General features: G+C 36.4%; 1 protein-coding gene across 4 annotated transcripts; it reads right to left on the bottom strand.

Moving 5' to 3' along the window:
* Positions 1-1451: 1451 nt before the first annotated feature.
* On the bottom strand, positions 1452-20522 carry LOC124165260 (fukutin-related protein). Of its 4 annotated transcripts, none has more exons than XM_046542583.1 (6): positions 19456-20522; positions 18768-19209; positions 15775-15908; positions 10664-10852; positions 9618-9840; positions 1452-1595 (listed from the first exon to the last, which is right to left on the bottom strand). In XM_046542583.1, exons 1-5 carry the CDS (start codon positions 20200-20202, stop codon positions 9631-9633), a joined length of 1722 nt encoding a protein of 573 aa, XP_046398539.1. In that variant the 5' UTR covers positions 20203-20522; the 3' UTR covers positions 1452-1595; positions 9618-9630. The 4 variants fall into 4 exon arrangements, with proteins under 4 accessions (XP_046398539.1, XP_046398538.1, XP_046398540.1 ...); XM_046542582.1 differs by having other exon boundaries at positions 1452-1580; XM_046542584.1 differs by lacking the exon at positions 1452-1595 and having other exon boundaries at positions 2175-9840; positions 19456-19766; positions 20293-20522.
* Positions 20523-20869: the final 347 nt, after the last annotated feature.

The raw sequence follows: 20869 nt of genomic DNA, 5'->3' as shown, positions 1-20869 counted from the left end.
TTGCAAACTGTATGGTAACATAGATGAAACTGATGTTATTCTAGACAAGACTAACATTCAAGCAAACAAATCGACTTAAGTAATTGTTAATTTGGTGAAAAAAAAGCCCTTGAAAAGGAACAGGAACCAAAAACCAGTGCCTGCACCTGATGTCATTAGGATTATAAACAAAGATATCGTAATTAATGTGCGAAAAATCCACAGAGGAAAAATCATTCGCCTTGACCGGGATCCCTCGATTTCCGGCCGAGTGCTTTAGCCAGTTAAGCTACCGAGGCGTCATTCTCCCCTGTGGAAATTTGTGGACTATACCGGACAAGGTGGTATGGACTGCTGAGCATATGATGCGACTAGCAGTCCAGGTCGTGCGCATGGCGCCACAGCCGGAGAGCAAAGCCCGAACTTTGAACACTAGAGGTGTTTGCTCTGGACTTATGAAAGTATACCGGGACTAGCCACGGTGATAACTTTTTACGGAGTCACCCGCAATGCACAAATAGTGCGAAAAATCCACAGAGGAAAAATCATTCGCCTTGACCGGGATCAAGGCGAATCCGGGATCCCGGTCAAGGCGAATGATTTTTCCTCTGTGGATTTTTCGCACTATTTTGCATTGCGGGTGACTCCGTAAAAAGTTATCACCGTGGCTAGTCCCGGTATACTTTCATCGTAATTAATGCCCAAAAATTTTATTATAAAACATTTAAATAAATTTCCTATTATTTCCACGTTATTTCATTACTACCGATTAAGAAGTTGCGATAGTGTGTTACACTTGATTATGAGCCCAATGATGCTTGAGCGAATGGATGAATAGAATGCTGTTATGGAGGACATGTGAGCTACCACTGGGAAAACTTACTTTGATGTTCCCAAAGAAAGTGAATACAAATCTATGAGATGGATGATCCCAGTGGTCCATGGGGCCTCAGCCTTCAGAATAGCGTGGAAGAAAGTCCTGATGAAATGATCTCCAAAAAAAACAATTGACTTTAAATGATGGTTGCAAATGTTGGCGTCCTAAGATCAGTGGCGCCGACTCCATGGGGGCTGAGGGGGCCCGAGCCCCCACAAAAAATCGTTATGGGTGAGAGGAAACAATGTGTCAGGCTTTTCGATTTTCCCCGGAGTGCCCAGATATCGAGATTCGAGTTATCAGGGTTCTGATGTTGATCATATGACTCTTCTAAAATGCTTTAAAAAACTTATAACTCACTACTTATAAAATTATCCTGAGTTAAGATCTCCATTTTGGGTCCCCCCAGTATTTTTTGTAAGTCGGCATCCCTGGATGATCCTCGGATTTTTCTAGAGATGAGTAAAAGAGAAGTGGATGCCATTCATTAAAACTTTTCAGATTTACTCAAATTATTAGTATGTGGAATACTGACCATGAGAATAATTTTCAGTGAACCCTCAGAACCCAAGGTCACTGTTTTGGCTCCACTTACCTCTGCTACTGCACGCAGGATATGAAAAAAGACAGAGGCCCTTCCAAAGGAACCTCAAAATCAGGAAGTATCGGTCATCATGAGGACAACAGAAGCTCAGAGAACAGAGAAGTAACATGCAGGGGATGCCTATAACAAGAGAGACTGCAATATGCAGATCTTAAGTTATCTGCAGATATCATTTTTGCTAGGAAAATTTCTGGCACAAATCCAAAAGTTAATTTATGCCATCAAAACATATTTCATAATGTCTCCTCCATTGAAACTAATGCCCAATTAAAAATTTCCCCTCAGATCATTTTTGCTAAATACCCTGAAGCTGAAGCAATCCACTGACCAAAAATATGCAAAGCAATAAAAAGTGCACAAGAGAAAAGGATTGCATAGCATCTAAGAAAAATATGAAAACCAATTAAACAATTAATAGATGTGACTTTTTGCAAAAATTAAATTGATGCTTTCTTCACATACTTATGGATAGATGGGTGTTTAATACCTTGAGTGTTAAACTTGAACCTGTATTGATAATAAATTATTCAATAAATTACATGAAATGTTGAAAAACATAGCAGCATCAATATTTTTGCATGAAAAAAATAAGTTAAGAATACGAGTCATTCCTTTTGATTATACATATGTACAGACAAATAAGACAGACATAACCAAAGTATATGTATACATAGTTAGATACTACAGAGAAAGGTGGTTAAAGTATAATTAATGTTCTTAACTATTCATACTTTATTAAAACAGTCTCATATTTACACATTAAAATAGAACAATGACAGAATTTACATGTATATTTGGCACATTTCAAGGGAACATAAATTTTCTACAGCACAATACCATATTTACAAGTTATAGCATTAAAGTTACACACATCAAATTCAATGTACAAACATTGACATGCATATGACTGAAACATATTTCTACCGATCAACGAGCTATTCACAAAAAATGAAACCCAAATATGTACATAAACTGATAAAAAGTACTAAAATTTGAGTTGGTGATGCCTTAAATGGTAGGGTGACATAAGAACATAATGATATGATTGGAAGGGTTCTCCAAATTTTAGGGGTCTAGTACACTGGGAGATTGAGATCCAGAATTTTATACTCAAGACTTCACTTCTTATTTCACTTGATCCAACTCTTTCCCATTACATACGAAAAATCCTTGACATCTTTCCTCTTTGCTAAGACCTCACTATTATTATAGCAACCAAAAACAACTCATTTCATCAATATAAATCAGTATCATGTCAATAAATATTTGATTAAGTTATAAATATAAAGAGCAATCATGCATTTAAGATTTACTAATTTTCTTTAGATTTTTAGCTTCTCTAGAAATCACTGAGATTCAAGGCAAAATTAAAAATTTAACATGCCTCATAAAAATTTTCAGCTGACTTCTAACAGGGCTGGCGTTTCAAGAAGACTCAAAGACAAGGGACATTCACAGATAATTACTGTCAAAGATGTATGCATCTTAGAGCAAGGGACTTCATGTTTTCATGAGGAGCCTAATGCTATTGTCCATTTCCTTGTACTAATTGAAAAATTAGATAAAAAACTATGCATTATAATTAAGACTACGTACATATTTCAGACTCACAGTAACCCACTTCTAATGCATTCCCAACACTACCATTGATTTTTTGTGGTTTAAATAATTTCTCCTTTAATGAATTATCATTCAATTCCACCTGGGATACTAAAAAAAATGGCAGCAGACAGTGGCGTAGCCAGGATTTTGAAATGGGGAAGGCTTACCGGAGATTTCGGGGCCCTTCCGGAATGTATAGAAAACACCCCAGGGCAATGGGAACTGGAGATTCTCCCCTGAAATTTTTTATGCTGAAAACATGATTTTTAGGACTCCAAAACAGTGATTTTCCATGAGCACATATTTATTAAAATAAAGTATATAAATTGGATGAAGTAAAAGCTTTAACTGCTCAAGGGGAGGATTTTAATGCAGAAACCCCCCCACTGCTCCCCGTGGCTACGTGACTAACAGCAGCAGACACACAAAATGCACTGTTAAAGTAACTCCAGAAGTTTATGAATATAAAATACCAACAAGCAGAAAGTCTACAGATAGCTAAGGCCATTTCTAAACCTTAAAAATGCTCATTATCTCTCAACGAATCTTCAATATTTTTTCTAGGAGGTTTTAGCAGTTTCTTTTATCAATTATGTATCCGTGTTCATTATGGTAAATGCTAGTCTGATTCACTTTCCCTTAGCCTTCCACACCTCCTCCTATAAGTGTTATCAAGAGAATGAGTAATATCAAATCTTGGTCTCACACTTATCTAGGGAAATTAATAAAATTTGACATTGTTCTTTCCAGGTGAATTATATTCAGAAACTTCTCTTGGGTTTCCAGCTGGGTGAATGTCTCTATGGCCTCCAACATTTCGTATCACCACTCAGGCACTGCCTACAGGAAAGCAAGAGCACAGAATGAATTACCAGCCGGTATTTATAATGCCTCAACTCCGGCCTGGCTAAGAAGAGGAGGTATAGATAATAGGCAACCATTCACTCTTGACACTCATTTTCTTGAAGACGGTGCCTGAGCCATGAGCTGCATCATTAGAGGCAAAAAAAATAATGACACAAAAACAGTTGCTGAATAGAGTATTAATTTTCTTGACCCCTTACAATGCCCAATGATCAACGCCTTCCAGCAACATTTATACCCCCAGTCAATGATTTTAGATAATGCTAAAAAAATTAATTCGCTATCAACCACTTTTTAACTTATGTTAGCTATATTCTCACAATGTATAAGGATAATTTTTTTAAAGATTTAACATTGAAGGGTAACATATACTGACACTCGAATGATGAGGTAGCAAATGCATTAAGTGTATTTTTAGTTACAAATAAAAGAGCATGGAGATAAGATTTTAGCCAATCTTCACAGGGATCAAGATATCTAAAAAGACAGATAGTTGCACATTCGGAAGGTTTGGAAACAGCCCAAGTGTTCAATTAGAGTATACATTGACTACATTAATGGTTAATCCTGCTATGACGAAACTAAAATAGAAGTAGCAATTGCAAAGTTATGATCTTAGAAGCTATAGTAAACAAATTAATGAGAAAAAAGATGCACGGATTAAGTCAGCAGTTTTTCTACTCTGCATGATTTATTACAATATAATTACATATGTATTTACATGAAACATAGGAATGGCTTGATCAAAAAGACATGCCAGTGAGTGCAAATTTTTTTCAGTATGCAGAATGTGAAAGAAATGAAAGATGTACTACCTATACAGGTTATGCAGAAGCATTTTAATGAGATCTGTTACTGTGCATTTACTATAACGGAACTAGACAAGCACTATGTAAACATAGATAAAGAATGCATCACAATTAAAATTTGAAGTATGAAACAGTGGTTGCTCTATATGGGCAGGTATGAAGGTAAGATGAAATCAATTTGAGATTACAGCGAAGTACTACTGCGAAGGCTGCAAACTACTGCTACATTACAAGGGAAGAAAATTAATGCAGAAGTCAGAAAAAGCTTCAAGAATTTTGAAAAACTGATGTTAACCGTCATTAACTCCACTAAAACCTAAAAAAATAACACAAGAAAAACATTTACAATTAGAACAGAATGCACTTAAAAACTCACCAACAGAACAAACCCCTATGAAAAAGAACTGGTCCACAATGCATCTTCACCAAATATTAAAGTGAACTCTATCATAAATTGACCACGTTTCTGCACCAACTGGTATATGTTCTAAAAAGAGGTTTGCATATATTTTGGTTAGCTTTCTGTTTTATTATCAGTTGCCGATCAGTTTTATTGTATTTTTCGCTACTATTTTTAAAAATCACTGGCCACAAATGGATTTCACCACCAAAAAGAGGAATCAAATCAGTTTTTCACCAGTGCCTTTCCGTAAGGGAAGACGCAAGTAAATCACAAAATGAAATAACAAGCAACTTCCTATTCACGCTCATGTATTCCATCATGAAATACAGTCAGCATGCAGGAGCAATATGTTTCAAGGCTTGCGATAATTGATATAAAATAATGAAATCAGAGATAAAGAAACAATAATCACCACAACACAGTAAATAAATGCATGGAGGAAAGAAATGACATCACAATTGGTAACACTTATCACAACTTTTACTTTTTACAAGAATGGAATGCAGAAAGAATGAAAAAGCTGTTACATGCAAGCATGCGAAATGATGATTCTGAAATATTAAGTTTTAAATCAACAAGTCTATTAATAATAGATATTTTCTCTAATAACAGATTACAGTTGCTGACAGCTAACTGCTGCAAAAGATAATTAGTAGCCCATTGTTTTCCAGTGCATTTCAAGCATCAGCAGAATATTTAATTAGGTCTTTCTGAAACTGTAGGCATGAAAACCATCTTCGTAATACATAAAACTATCCTAATATACAATTTTGGACAGTAATTGACGACAGAATGGTGAAATCATAACTCAATAAAGCATATGTAATTTCATTAAGGAACAAACAAGATGAAAATATAGAGAGATAAAATATGCCTATAGCATTTCCAAGAGTGTCCGATACATAATGAAGGAAAACTTTCAACAGAGCACCAATAAGAAGAGTAAATAAAAAACAAGCACACAATAGTAGATTTTAGTTGTGTTGTGACCAGGAATATCACAATCTATCACAAAATTATGGGGAATAAGCAAACACAAAAAGTATAAATGACACACTCTTTTTTCAAGTCTACAAAATATATTTAGAAAAGTAAATAATGATTCAATAAAGTTATGGCACATTTAATTCCACACCAAAATATCTCAAATAAATAAATCAGTTCCAAATTACTATTTATCCATTCATGTAATAGTAAAAACAAACTCAATGTCTGGTTTTCCCCATTCGTTTCCTTGAGGTTGACATTTTATGAAGGTAAGATGAAGAAGATGAAAAGCTGTAGAATATCATAATTGGATTCAAAAACATTCACAGTCATACAATTTACCCGTAATAGAATGTATACATCCTCATTTAAACACTCCAGTACTCCACTAGTTCAAAAACTAAGTCAAGGTAAGAACATGAAAATAATTCCAGGTAGACCTAAATTGTGACCTAATAAACTCTTAAATGCTGACGAAAATTATGAAGAGTGGCAAGTAAATCCAGCAGTTATCTCAAGACCACCTATTTTGCATACAGAACTACTTTTGCCTCTACAGATCACGACTTTTGGGCAGTGGACATTCCATATTAAAGTATATAGCAAACAATATATGTATGCTCAATTCAATTTTCCTACCACCAAGAATACGAGCCTCAGAGATTTTCAGATCTCAAAACATTCAATGAAGCCTTCCATTCCCAATGCCTTTTGAATAGTGGAACATCTTTCTCAGCACAAAATAACATAAGTATGCACTGTTCACAGAATACATAATTTAAAGATCTGGTTACATGATTCATTAAAATAGTTAATGAAAGATATCATGTATTATTTTGGTGGACTGGATGGAACATGTACAAATTCATGAACCGATTAGAACAGGTTCTATTTTCTGTCGATAAATTCACACAAGTTGGGTAGTAAAACTGCACATTTTTACATTCACTCTAGCATTCATGCATTTACACGTTAACTTATACATGTCAATGTATCATGTAACCAGGCCTTGAGGCCAGACAACTGTAAACATAAATATTCTCCAGCTAAGACCTACCCATAACATGAGGTAAACCAACTACAGTGACTTAAGGCCTCCCCAATATTTTTCTTTGGGCAATTTACACCTGTTGATACAGAATAATTAATACACCCCACTCATGTCACCATAAGATTCAACGACCAACCTTGTAGTAATAGTAATATGCTCAAGGTCATCTTCGTAAAAGGTCATATAGCAGTAAAATTTTGTCGATTGCCCAACTGTCCCTCATTCTGCCATGATTTCCTACATTTTAGCCATCGGTGTCTCCTTTTTGAGAATTGGCCATCAGATGGCCCTACGCTCTGGAAGCTGACCTTGATTGAACCCCAAAAATAGGTGGTGTTTTCTCAACAGTGAGACATCAAAACACCAATGGTAATGCATGCAAGCAATAACACGCCGCTCTCACTGATTATAACACAACAGATACTCCTTAATAGGGTAATTCCCTGCCACAATTTTGAGGATTGGCCAAGCATTGTATATAGAATGCAGCATGATATGACTTATTTTTCCACCAAGAAAGCCTAAAACAAAGCAGAAGAAGGCAGGGCAGGCACCTTCCAGGGGACTACAATCACTTTAGTTTCCGCAATTTTATGATTGTATTTTGAACTATTTCAACGCCAAAGAAATAATCAGAAGTTAGCATTTGAGCTTCAAACTACCTATGCACATGGGTTTGGCTTGCATCCCACAGCATCTGACATGAAATAAAATTACCTTATCAAGCTTCCACATGTCAGGGAAAATCAAATACATAATACAAATTGTATTTTAAATGTTCACCCCCATCAGTGACTTAAGGCAGTCAATAGACAAAATTGCAAAAAATCTAAATTATGCACTTAATGAAAAATTAGCTTAATAGCTCTGAGGCGGTAGAGACAAGATCTAATAGGGCCAAAAATAAATTAACCCATAATGGACACCATCTATCATACTTCTGAGGAACTAATAGCAAACTGCCGCACCCTATTATAATAATAACACTAACAAATTTAGGTAGTTGTTTTTTGGCTGCCTAGGTGTCCAGAGATAACCTCTCCATTTTACATCAAATCCATGCTTTATTTTTCATTCTGAGAAGCCCTCCTCCATGATTCAAAGTTTGAGTTAATAAAACACCAAAAAAAAAGCGCATGAAACAAACATCTACAACACTGCCCATCCCACTTATGTCATGCCAATTGAAAAATGACCAAACACCACACTAATTTTCCTACTAATTTTGCCAGGTTCAAAGCTAACTTTTTCCATTAATTTTTTTTAAAGAACATTATTACATTTCACCAGTGATACACTCACCACCAGGGATTTCAAGGAAGAATGGTTATTAAGTTATTAACTATACAGTTCCAAACGACCCATTCAGCATTGAAAAACAAACTAAGCTATTGCAATCTGTAACCTCATTAGTATCCTCCAATGTACAAATTATATTGATAACTAACTTATAAAAGCACCTACAATGTGATTTCAGAAGATGTCTCTCACAGTAGTTAAAATATTCCTTTCAAAAACTCATTATGTCAGTCACATCAAAGCACATGACTTCACTTATGATATATATGTATGTACATACAAAGTTCAACTACATACGTACAAAATTTGACTTTAAAAATGGTAATATGATTTTTAAAATAATGATTCTCAACAAGTGTAGACAGAATGCTAATGTAACAAATCAAATTAAACACAGTTTACATGAACTCCATAACTATTTTGATAAATTAAGGACTGTATACATCATTATAAAAAAACTAAAAATTAGGATCAGACCAATGACATATTGATAACCAATAGTTATGACATCGTAAAGAACAAATAAATATGCTAGTAAGGTCAATAAACCTTAAAAATACCAATTCATAAACACTTGTAAAACACCATATAAATGGAGTTGTAAATACACTTCCAATTGAATAGAAATAAAATGGGTCATGTATGCAGATCATAAAATACCACTGACACACAAAACTACATATCAGCTGCTCACTTTAACAACAAATGTATTTTGTTATCTTGTCACTTTCAACTACTGACTCAATGACAGAAGACAACATTAAAATCTCCGGCTCATAAAGTAACATCTATTAGATTGGCACTAGAATTTTAAATTTAAAAGTTGTTATTAAAATATATTAAGTTTTAAAATGATAAGATTGGAGATCTGTGGAAATGAATTCCACCCTTGAGCATGAATCTATGGTGCACATCTCTCACGAATTTCAACTATCGTATATTCTAATGAGGACTTGCAAGTATTGCACAACAATACATGAAAGCTATAGAGGACAAAAAAACAACAGGGAATGAATCTCCCCACATTATAACAATTATTGCCTAAACTTTTCAACTCATCTATCAGGCCAAAAATACAAACAATTTACAATAAAAATACTACCTTGGCACTTTAATGATAAAGACCTATGCGACATAAGCACCTTAATAAAGACATCACTGGACACTTCCTTCCTCGGTTGGAATGACTCCTTGTGGGGGTTTCCACTTCACAGCTTTTGGATTGGGATATTCTGGCCTTTCGATAGCACCTTTTCCAAATTTCAGCTCCAGAAAATCACGAATATTATTAGGGGCAGGTACACGTCGACCAATGAAGTCTACAGTTGAGAGAGGGCGTAGAAAATGCTCAGGAAACTCCCTGTCCTGAAAAAAAACCAAGAATACAATGGTGTATTATGAAATATTTTTTTCACCAGTCTTTTTCCCATACCTAAAAGTGCAAGCAGCATTCATTTTGACCAGTAGCTGTTTTGTTGTGGTGGTGTATGTAAATAATTTCTATCGTATAATGTATTTTGAAGGACGATTCTTTTATTTTTAGCTCAAATTTACAATATTTTCATATAATAAATAAAATTTTTAAACAATTTAGTCTTACAACTTGAACACAAACTTTGGTCGGTAAACTCTGAGGTAGTCTACACAATGATCCTGTGATATATAACTGCATAGAATACATCAAATAAATTGTATAGAAAATGCAGAAAATCAGTAGTGAATTCAATCCATTTCAAGCTAACGTCACTGCTACTAATAAACTAGAAAAGTCTGATTTTAAAGGACACAAAAAATAAGAAGAACATTGTTAATAGTGGTCAAAATGACCACTACGGCAGTTTTAGGCATCAGCAAATATTTCATAATTCATGATGCCGATAATAATAAAATTTAGTGTATGGTCGGAGGACAAAATTCATTAAAAGTCATGAAATATAAAAAATTTCAACCATCGTCAAGGAAGAGGAGACCTTTCAAAAACGGTCAAAATGACAGCTCTTGCCCTTCTAGCATAAAGAGTGAGGAACCACATCTTCAGACAGGATATGACACATTCTCCTCTCTAATGATGGTTGCCTAGCCAACCAAAATTCCGGTTTCGGAAATATAAATTCCTATTTCAATACGGTTAAGGGAGATACACATCAAAATTTCACTCAGAGAGTTACTTTACTAGCTTTATAGTTACCTGAGGATGGGTTGGAAACCAGGTGTCTTTGGTCATTGTTCCATTAGCAGTGGGACGAAATGGGAATATGTCCAAATGCAGACGGTTTGTTCCACTCCAATGAACACGGAAAAAATCACCTTCTGTGGCACGCTCCCATACAAAACCACGGTCATCTGTAACGGACTCTCCCCCTACTGCACCACCACCCTAAATAAATATACAAGACAAATTAGCACAACAATCAGAATTGAAGATGAATTATTAGGAGCGTAGCATGCACGTACACTTCATAAAATATTTCTTTTCCCTGGAGATCCAAGTTCCATATAAATCAGATCCCCAAGAATATTACGAGAATAAGGTCCACATCATAAACGCCAATATTTATTGATTTGTAGTATGTTTCATCTCAGCTGCATGAACGGATGTACAAGGCGTGGTCAAAAAAAGACCAGACTGATTTTATTCCACGCAAACCATTCAACGGATCGAAATGAAACAAAGTGCACCCTCTTGCGACAAATCTGATGACTAAAACAAGAGGTGTCACATTTGTTTGCATCGAGTTGTTACTTTGCAGCAGTGGTACCTGTCTTAACCTGTCATCACTGTATGCAACGTTAGAAATGAAGGAGCTACAGGAACAGTGTGTGTGAGTGAAATTTTGTTTCAAGCTTAGCAAAAGTGCTACAGAGACGTTTAAGGTCATTCAGTAAGCCTTTCGTAATGAAGCTATGAGTCAAAGCCATTATTTTGAATGGTACAGTCATTTTAAATCGGGCAAAACCTCGACAGATAAAGATCCGTTATTTTTGTTTAACATTAGTTTTGGATTCTGTCAGACAATTTTGATAGACATTTTGGGCATGACCCACGTTGCATCTAAATTCATCCTTCATGACGGCATTTCCACCACAATGATGTGCCAGCTCACATGCTGATCTGAGAGAGTTTTTCGCCAAAACCAGAATTTCCGTGATCCCTCAGCTTTCTTACTTTCCAGACGTGGCTCCATCAGACTTTTTTTGTTTCTAAAGTTAAAATCAAACTTGAAGGGGCACCGATTCAGCTCTATTGCGGACATTAAAACTAATTGTACTGCGGACTGGAAGAGGATCCTTAAGGCAGCTTACCAAGCAGGGAATGAGAGCTGGAAGAAACATTGGCAAAGGTGTCTCGTGAGCCACAGCGTGTACTTTGAGGGTGACAAGTTTGATTAAGCTGTATCCGTCGAAATAAACAAGTTATAAAATCAGTCCGGTCTTTCTCTGATCACACCTTGTGTACTTCAATTCCTGGCCTGAAAGCAATTTTTTTCCATGGCAACTAATGTTAATTTCACCATTACTCACGCAACAGAGGTGAAATACACAACACTTGCAGCCAAGAATAATCTTTAGTGCTGGAATGGGGTTCACCACTGGCAGCAGCTTCTTTGTAGCCAATATTCTCTTGCATAGCCATCATGGATGGATGAATCACATCTAGCACAATGAACCACAGAAAAATTGCCCAGGGAATTCAGGAGCTTAGAAAGCATAGTGGTCTGCTCAGCGGCCCAGAAAGCCAAACATTCGATTTCGTGACCAGGAAAAATTTTTCCAAGCGTAACTGATGTGAATCTATAAATTTATAGATGCATTGTGAATGAAATGTGCTTTTAGGGTGATTGGGAAAATTATTGAGCAAGTAGACTTTATTCAAGAAGGCATTATGCCATCCATGGATGCCACGCAGAAAAGTCAAAAAGTAAAATCTGCAAGTTTTACTTGGTTTTAATTGATAATTCAAGAAGTAGCATCACATATAGGTGTATAACACATTGCCTTACTTGGATGAAGAGTTAGTTAAGCATTGCATACCATTCACCATTAAGATTTATAATTACTATACAATCCAATTTCTTCTGATGCATATATATGACCATGGACATTACGCGAGAGGCATATATTACAGTATTATTGAGTCACAGAAAAGTAATCCCCTTCCTCTTCCTTTCAAGTACATAATAATTTCATGGGTTATAGGATTAACCTTAACCCACTAACGCCTAGCGGTACCATATGGTACCAGCCAGTAGCGCAATGCCAAACGTAACTTTGTTTGTCACTTAGCGTAATTTAATTGGGTTTTTTAGAGCTCAAACATGATTAGAATGTTTTTATTTATATTTTTCCAAAAAGTCTGCTTTTTTAAAGATGAAATTAACACATTTAGAGCCGTTTGAAAATTGAGAATTTTCAACTATCCAAAAAAAACTGAATTTTTAGAGCAAGCATTTCGATTTTCTTTAATTGAGTCTTATGTACTCATAATACCAAGATGTTTTTATGTGATTATGATTGTTATAACATGTACATTTCATATTAAGTATGGTTTTTTGATGTGAGCCTAATATTTTGGATGCTATGATGCAAAACATTTTGGTGGTACCATTTGGTACCGCTAGGGACTTACACTACCGTGTTTTGGCGTTAAGCATAAATACCAATATTTCTGTGGCATTCGTTTACTATCAGTTCTCTATTTTACAATTATTTATTTTTCATCATTTTTACCATAAATTTAGCGTTATTAAACACTAGAACGTCCGAGCGGATCAATTTGATCCTTTTTCGATTTGCAATGTATTTATTTTAGAAACCAAAATAGGTAGAGTGATTTCGTCTCGTGACTTTTACACATTTTTAAGTTACTTTGTGCACCAAGAAGAAGAACCACCAGATTTCTTTACTTTCTAAGATAATGTCATTTTCACCTTAAACGTCCACAGGGATCAATTTGATTCCAAAGCGAGAAAAATTTTATTACGAAGGGTGATAGCCTTTGGACTTGCCGCGATAGCATTAATTTTGTTGCAACTTATCATTCAAACGTTTTCACCGCCTTTTCATGTATGCAAGTTGATATCCCTAATTTCCATTACCTATTTCGCATCCATTCCAACTGCCTTCGGTCGGACAATCTGTCATCGCCAGCGTGCGGATTATATTGAGGTTCTAAATTGGAACGAAGACTTCATCTGCGTCCTCAAGACTACATTAGAGAGCTCACTAATATCCACTATGGGGAATCTTATGGTAGTGAACTGTCCTCAGGGGATGAAGAGTACACAGTGAATATAGTAGGCAGTGATTCAGAGTCGAGTGAATCTGGGGTAGAAATAGAAGTGCCCGAGACCCAAGGAAGGAATTCCGAAAATAACAGTGATAGTAATGGTGAGCCTTACTTCCATATTTCTTTCTTACTAACTATATTTCAAGTACTTTTGCCCATCATCCATGCTGCAATGGCATAATGCTCTAAATACAGATTCTGATGACGAGCCTCACAGCATACTTCGATGCCAAGATATATTCCTAAAGGAGCGTCGAAGTTATGACAAAACTAGTAGTCCTTGCACTAAGGAAGCTCAAGGAGTTTCAAAGGAAAACTTTGCCGTCAGCAATAGGTAAGACAGTAGGTGTATTATATGCATTTCGCTAGTATTATCCATCCTTATTTTGATACTTCTTTTAGCCATTTCATGCTTACATTTGTTCCCAGGCGAAACAAAAGAGGACCAACACACAACCCCCGATCCGACCACACGGTGTGGTTGAAAGCGGACACAGGCACTTTTCTTCCTGGGCGTAAACCTTAGTATAATGTCCTTAGGGGAAAAAGCTGGACCAACCTCATATGCAAAGAGTCACGTGAGCGGTGAAAGAGTTGCTAGCGCCTGGTGTTTGTTCATTGATAATTCCATACTCCTCCACATACGTAAGTCCACCGAGGCAGAGTCTAATTGTGTTCTTCAAGGTAATTCCTAGTCCATATCAATACCTGAACTGGAGGCATTCATCGCATTCTTTATGCAAGGGGTTTTGAGGAAACACTGAACTGCAAGCGCTTTGGTCCTAACCTCTGGGTCCACGATTTTGATGTAAAACTATGTCACGAAATCGTTTTAGTGAAATTATGCGTTTTCTCAGGTTTGATAAGAGGACGACTTGCTCTTTTAGTTTGAAAACAGATAAATTTGACTTAGTTTCCGAAGTTTGGAATAAGTTTGCAAAGAATTGTTGCAGCTATTATAGACCAGGAGAAAATAGCACTGTTGTTGGGCAATTATTTCCTTGCAAAGCCAGGTGTCCGTTCGCGCAATTTATAGCTTCAAAACCTGACAAGTACTGGCAAAAGTTCTGGCTTGCCGTGGATGTGCATTCAAAATATATGCTGAATGGCTTTCCCTACCTCGGCAAGGATGATTTACAACTGTCAGCGTCTACCGGAATATGTGGTGATGCGTCTGATAGGGCCATATCTAAATAAAGGTAGAAATGTTACCGTGGATAACTATTTTTCATCTCTAAAATTGGCGAAAATGCTAAAAGAAAGAGCTCTAGTTGGAACGATAAATAGGGTAAAAAGAGAAATATCTGTATCTGTGAAAACATCAAAAACGCCGATTCACAGTACATAGGTAATGACACATGATGGAATTTTACTTACAAAGTATCAGGGCAATAGTTAATTGAAAATTATCGATATTTTAACCTAATTTGGGATGAAAATGAAAGTATTTTGCGGAAAATAATAAATATTTAACGTTCTTGGCTTATAAATGTGATTTCCGAAATGTTTTTAAAATTTCCATTTTTTGACCCCTTCAACGCCTAGCGGTACCATATGGTACCAGGCTGTATCTCCATAACTATTAGTGCTAAAAGAATAAAATTTGCACTGAATGGCTAGAATTTCATTGGTATTAAAATATATGATCACCACAAAAATTGCAGAAACTTTTTAATTCAGGCGTTACCGGGTTAACAAGTTCTACCTTGAACTGTTCATGACCATTTATTTTAAGAATTGAGATAGAGTTATGGAATATTGGTTGAATAAATAATATATTTCTTGATAACTTTCAGCTAAGTATCAACCAGTTGCATGTACCTTTATAGGACCAATATTCTGTAAATAAATCCAAATCAATAAATTGAATGATGTATTTGAAATGAGTGTAGCGCCAAAATGAAATGCTTTCTCATCAAATTCAGCACTTATCATTGCCGTGATATAAAAATGGAAATTAATTCAGCATTCTTCTAACATCAACGCAGATATAAATTTCCAGCTCTACTCACCTTGGCTCCCTTAGGAGCGAGAAGTTTTGCAAGCCATGGGACTCTGGCAATATCTTCCTCATACATTCCCACATCAACATCATGATCCCATGGGAGTAGGTCTCCAGTACGAGCTGCTCCAAGTAAACTGCCTCCTGTTGAGTGTGCACATAAAGATAAAGATAATAATGAGAGAATTTTTATACGTGGTCCTCACTAACTTTCAATTTCTGGTTTGAATTTTCATAACTTCACCGACTTTATATTAAAGCCAAAGCAGTCATATACATGGATTTTATGGAAAATGCAGTAAGGCAAATTGTGAAAGACAGTCAATATCGGTAATGATAGCAGAAATAAAGTCAAGTAGTGCCAAGTTGATGCTACTCTGAGCCACCCAGCCATGACAGCAACAAAATGCCTACCTTCTCGCTGGAATGAAGAAATGCTCGCTGCGATCAAGCAAGATTTTTATCTTTTCTCTGTGCCTCTGGAGCTTTTCCCTGAGCTCACTCTACCACAATCCCAGGCATTTCTCCGACTGTTATGAATTCTCTTACAATAAAATATTCTACTTGAGCCGTCAGTGATATTTGCCTTAGACATGTTACAATTGTTAATAAGACTGGGCAGCTCAGTGGCATTTTTCCAGGTGGTCAGTTCATCAACTCCCCCATCAACAATTTTACCTAAACAAACCCAACCACCATAATACATAGCACTGAGCAGCTGAAACTCGGGGTAGGTTAACATTTTAAAATAAGTGTGGAGTTTACAATTGTGTCTAATTATGGTGACAAAATCTGTGAATATTTTTAAAATAAGGACAGTGCACCGTCATGTGCATCATTAACTATGATTGTCAACTATGAACCCACAGATTCTTCAGTTTTCTAAATTTTGTGCTACAATTTGTCGATATTTAAAGGGTGTAATTGAAAGAACCAATAATGAAGTTAATTTGAAATCGAATTCTCTTGATGACATAGGACAATGATCTCAAGTGAAAATTTACAACTACCTTATATCTCCGAATATAGTCTCCCTCTGAATATAGTCCCCCCCCCCCCCCTAATTTTGAGGCTTCAGCTTCAGGAAAATTTTAAGAAATGCATGTGAATATAGACCCCCATTACTTTTACCACGGGTATTTTTGGAAAAAAGGGGGGACTATATTCAGACAAATACGGTACATATCTCCAACAAAGAAGATATATACCAGTTGTCGCAGGGTTGAGAAAACGAGCACCAAATTTCCAATTGCACTGAAGACATTCACACTTTGATGACCGCTACATACCTCCTAGGTTGTTCAGAAATAGTCATATAAGATTGATTTCCAAAGCCATAAAGTTAACTCTAAATGCCTTTGCCCGGTTATTTTGTCGCATCAGTCAGAAAAACAATAAGGTATTTTCATCTCTATGATGATGCTACTATTTGAGCAAATTCTCATACATTTCAGTAGGTACCTATGGTAGCTACTTACAAAATGGATACTTATTTTTAGGTTCCTATTTTATTATATTTAAAACTATAACAATACCACCATTGCAAAACCGCTCAACAATTGCCCACCAATTCAAATCCGCTCAGCTAGTACCCCTAGTAGTACTAGATGAGCGGATTTGATTCTGTGGGTGATTGTTGAGCGTTTGTGCAGTGGAGGTATCAATTAAGTCAAAGTTGGTTAACAGCAGACATTATGATACAAAATTATATTTAAAAACTTGGAGGTGTCAGAAGAGAAGAGCTCCTGGGTTAGTGGTCTCATCAGCAGATGAATCATTGGTGGTCAAGTTGCCAAAAGGAAAAATATTTTGGCAAGGGAGGGGTAGCAGAACTCCCTCAATACCCCCTCCACTCCCCAGCTATATGCCTACCACACATCAACAAGGCAGCAGCCTGAAAGAGACTGAATAGTGTTTACCACCTTACCGAGGGATAAAACTTGCGGGAGGAGGACCACTAGGAGGTAGCATGAGTGAGAGAATGTTTGCGTGAGACTGATTTCCATCCAAAGGACAAAAAGATATATTGTTGATGGCCAAGTACAAGTTAAAACTTTTTGTTCTCTCTAAGCATATTTAGTCAAGTAATTTTGTTCAGTTTTATCACTGAGTGTATCATAAACATGGCATCAGCAAAGAGGAAATATAACACAACATGGATGATATGATATTTCCCAGTAAAATATTTCTCTTCGGGTCACCCAGTCACAATGTCACACTCCATGCATCTGCTGACATTTGGATGCATCATGGGTTGATTATGCCATATATGACTTAACCAAAAGTAACACAAAAAATGTGCATCAAAGGATCAACACAAATGCAGTTTATGACCTAGTGGAAAGCCTCTGGATAGAAGTATCTCATCAGAGAGCCTTGGAACCAAGAATTTTGAAGATGGCAAAGGAGTAATTGCATATTTTTTAAAAATGGCAATGGCAAAAAAAAGCTTTTTAGGCATAAAGCATACGCATGAAGACATTTTCCCCTTAAGTACTCCATGCCCATCAGCAAGAATAGTATAAAATTCATATTTCAGATCTTGCACTGAATAGAAAGGCTGCCATCTTCCTCTTCAATGACAGAGAAACCTTGCCGGCACTAAACATTAGCCTGCTAGCTACTTAGCTTTGCCAATATTTTATTTGTGCATAAGTTAAAGTAGGAATGGTCAGTGGCGCCGACTCCATCAGGCCTGAGGGGGCCCGAGCCCCCTCAAAAATTCGTTATGGGAGTGAGGAAAAAATGTGTCAGGCTTGTCGATTTTCCCCGGAGAGTCCAAACATAAAAATTCGAGTTATCAGGGTTCTAATGTTGATCATATGACTCTTCTAAAATGCTTAAAAAACTTCAAACTCACTACTCATAAAACTTCCCGGGGCAAGATCCCCGTTTATTTTTTGTAAGTCGGCCCCCTCAATGTTTTTTGTAAGTCGGCATCCCTGGGAATTGTAAAATTGGTTCATTATAAGAGGATAGAATCAATTGGTGGTAAAAACTTACCTTCTAACCAGAAGCGTGCCCCAGATTTTCTCAGAGTGGCAAATGCATGTCTTGCAGTAGCTCTAAGCCCTTCAAGACAACAAGGTGGAGTCCAGCGTCCTTCGAAGAGATATGATGGTGTATCATTCACCACAGTTGGGAAGCACCGACGGGTGCTACGGCTACACCCAAACCATTCAACTGTATTTGAAGTAAGACCAGAATACTGGCCAGATACTCTTCTGTTGTTGCCTGGATTGGCTTTATTTTTCACTGAAGACTTGGGATCACCAAGTTTACCATCAGTACCACCCATAGTTACAACTTTCTTAAAACCAAAAACTTTGAACATGTTGGCCCTTCGCGCTTGGTGCAAGTCGTTGGCTTTCCATTGCAAGTGGTTATCTTGAAACAATAAGCGACCTTCAACAATGGACGGCGTAGGATGAGGAAGTAAATGCACCTGTAAATTAGAAAATTGGGGAAAATATACCAGAGAACCAAACAAATTACGATTTTTTTCATTCAACCAGAAAACAAACAAAAACAGGCATACTTATTTTTGGCATCAATTAATTTAAGATACGGAGAATTAAGATGAGGTTAAGAAATTTAACACACAAGTAACCACAAGAGAGCCATCAGCTAAATTTACCTCACTCAAAGTAAATGAAGATGTAGGCAAATGAGTACTTTGAAGCTATCTTACCTTAACTCCAACGGCAGCTGTCTGCATATAAAGAGAATCTGGTAATGGAAGCAAGAAAGGATTTGGAAGTCTTCTCAGGGTCTCAGCTTCAACTAGAACTAGCTGCTTACCCTCGACTGCATCACACTCAAGTAAATTAGGCTTTCTTTCATAGTTAACAGTCCATTCTCTTCGGTTCATATTTATTAAGTAACAATGCGGCTTTCTCGTGGTAGGGAAAGGCAATGAAACTATACTATGAGGCCACTTTTTCATTTCTAACATCATGCTCTGAAGAGCAACTTCATTGTGTATTCTCGATGAATCAGGAACTAAAAGCACATACTTAGTTTTAATATACCACAAGGGATTCCTTTCCTCTACTGAACCGGTAAGTTGTAACTCAAGACTTACAACTTTAACGTTTTGCAAAGTTGCATTGCTTAACTGATTGAAGTTCAAAGGTGGATATGGAATACTATCACTAACAACAAGGATATGAATCAGAGGAAAAACAGAAACGAATGATTTTATCGTTGGAACCACATCATTCTCAAAGAGCTCAAAACTCCTAATAACAACTGTAACTGATTTGCCTAAATGATGAGCATCAATATGAGGAGGAGGAGGATTTTTCAAAATAACCTTGCTCGAAGTTCCACTCCGATCATCACCAACCATTGAAATTAATTTCCATATATATACCAACGCTAACAAGTTTAATAATACTATCACTATGGAGCTTAGTTTGGCGAGACGGATTCGCATGGTAAAAACAGATTGAATCGGTCATGAGTATCACAGAAAAACTATATCTTAAGCTATTAAAATCAATATAGGTTGAATATTTTAAGGTACTTTATCAATTCAAGACATGAGCCGTTTCTTCTCCCCAGATCCAATCACTGCTACGTCTTTCTCATAACTGAATTGCTGGCACAAAACACATCCATCTGGTTAGGCTTCTAATAAGGAAGTTTAGAACTGCTTCCAAAGGAATACCAAAATTTTACCGTAGCAAAAATAAACGACATGATTAAAACAAGCACACAGAATCTGTCAAATTCAATGCGATGAAAACAATAAATAATTTCGTATTTACTTTGTTACCCGTGGTGTATCCTATACCCGTAAGATGGCAGGAGTGATCGTAATGGAAAAGATGCGCTAAATTTAAATGCACCCTATAAACAGTTTTCCTAAATGTGTGCACGGATATGATGGAAAATGAAAGATTGGTTGAATATTATAGCAATAAAAATGTATAAAAATAACTTTAATGGAGTCAAAATTCCTAAAATAGGGTTTACAAATGTTATCATCATTAATTTCGGAAAATAATGCGTCTCATCCACGCAGGCCTTGCAATAAAATCCTGCTCCCACGGAGTTTTTTCCCTTGGAGCTATTATTTTGGCAGGAAGTATAAAAAAACA

The sequence above is a fragment of the Ischnura elegans genome, chromosome 9, assembly GCF_921293095.1.
Source record: "Ischnura elegans chromosome 9, ioIscEleg1.1, whole genome shotgun sequence".
NCBI lineage: Eukaryota > Metazoa > Arthropoda > Insecta > Odonata > Coenagrionidae > Ischnura > Ischnura elegans.
The sequence above is the reverse complement of the archived record's forward strand: the minus strand, read 5'-3'. Positions and strand labels throughout refer to the sequence as shown.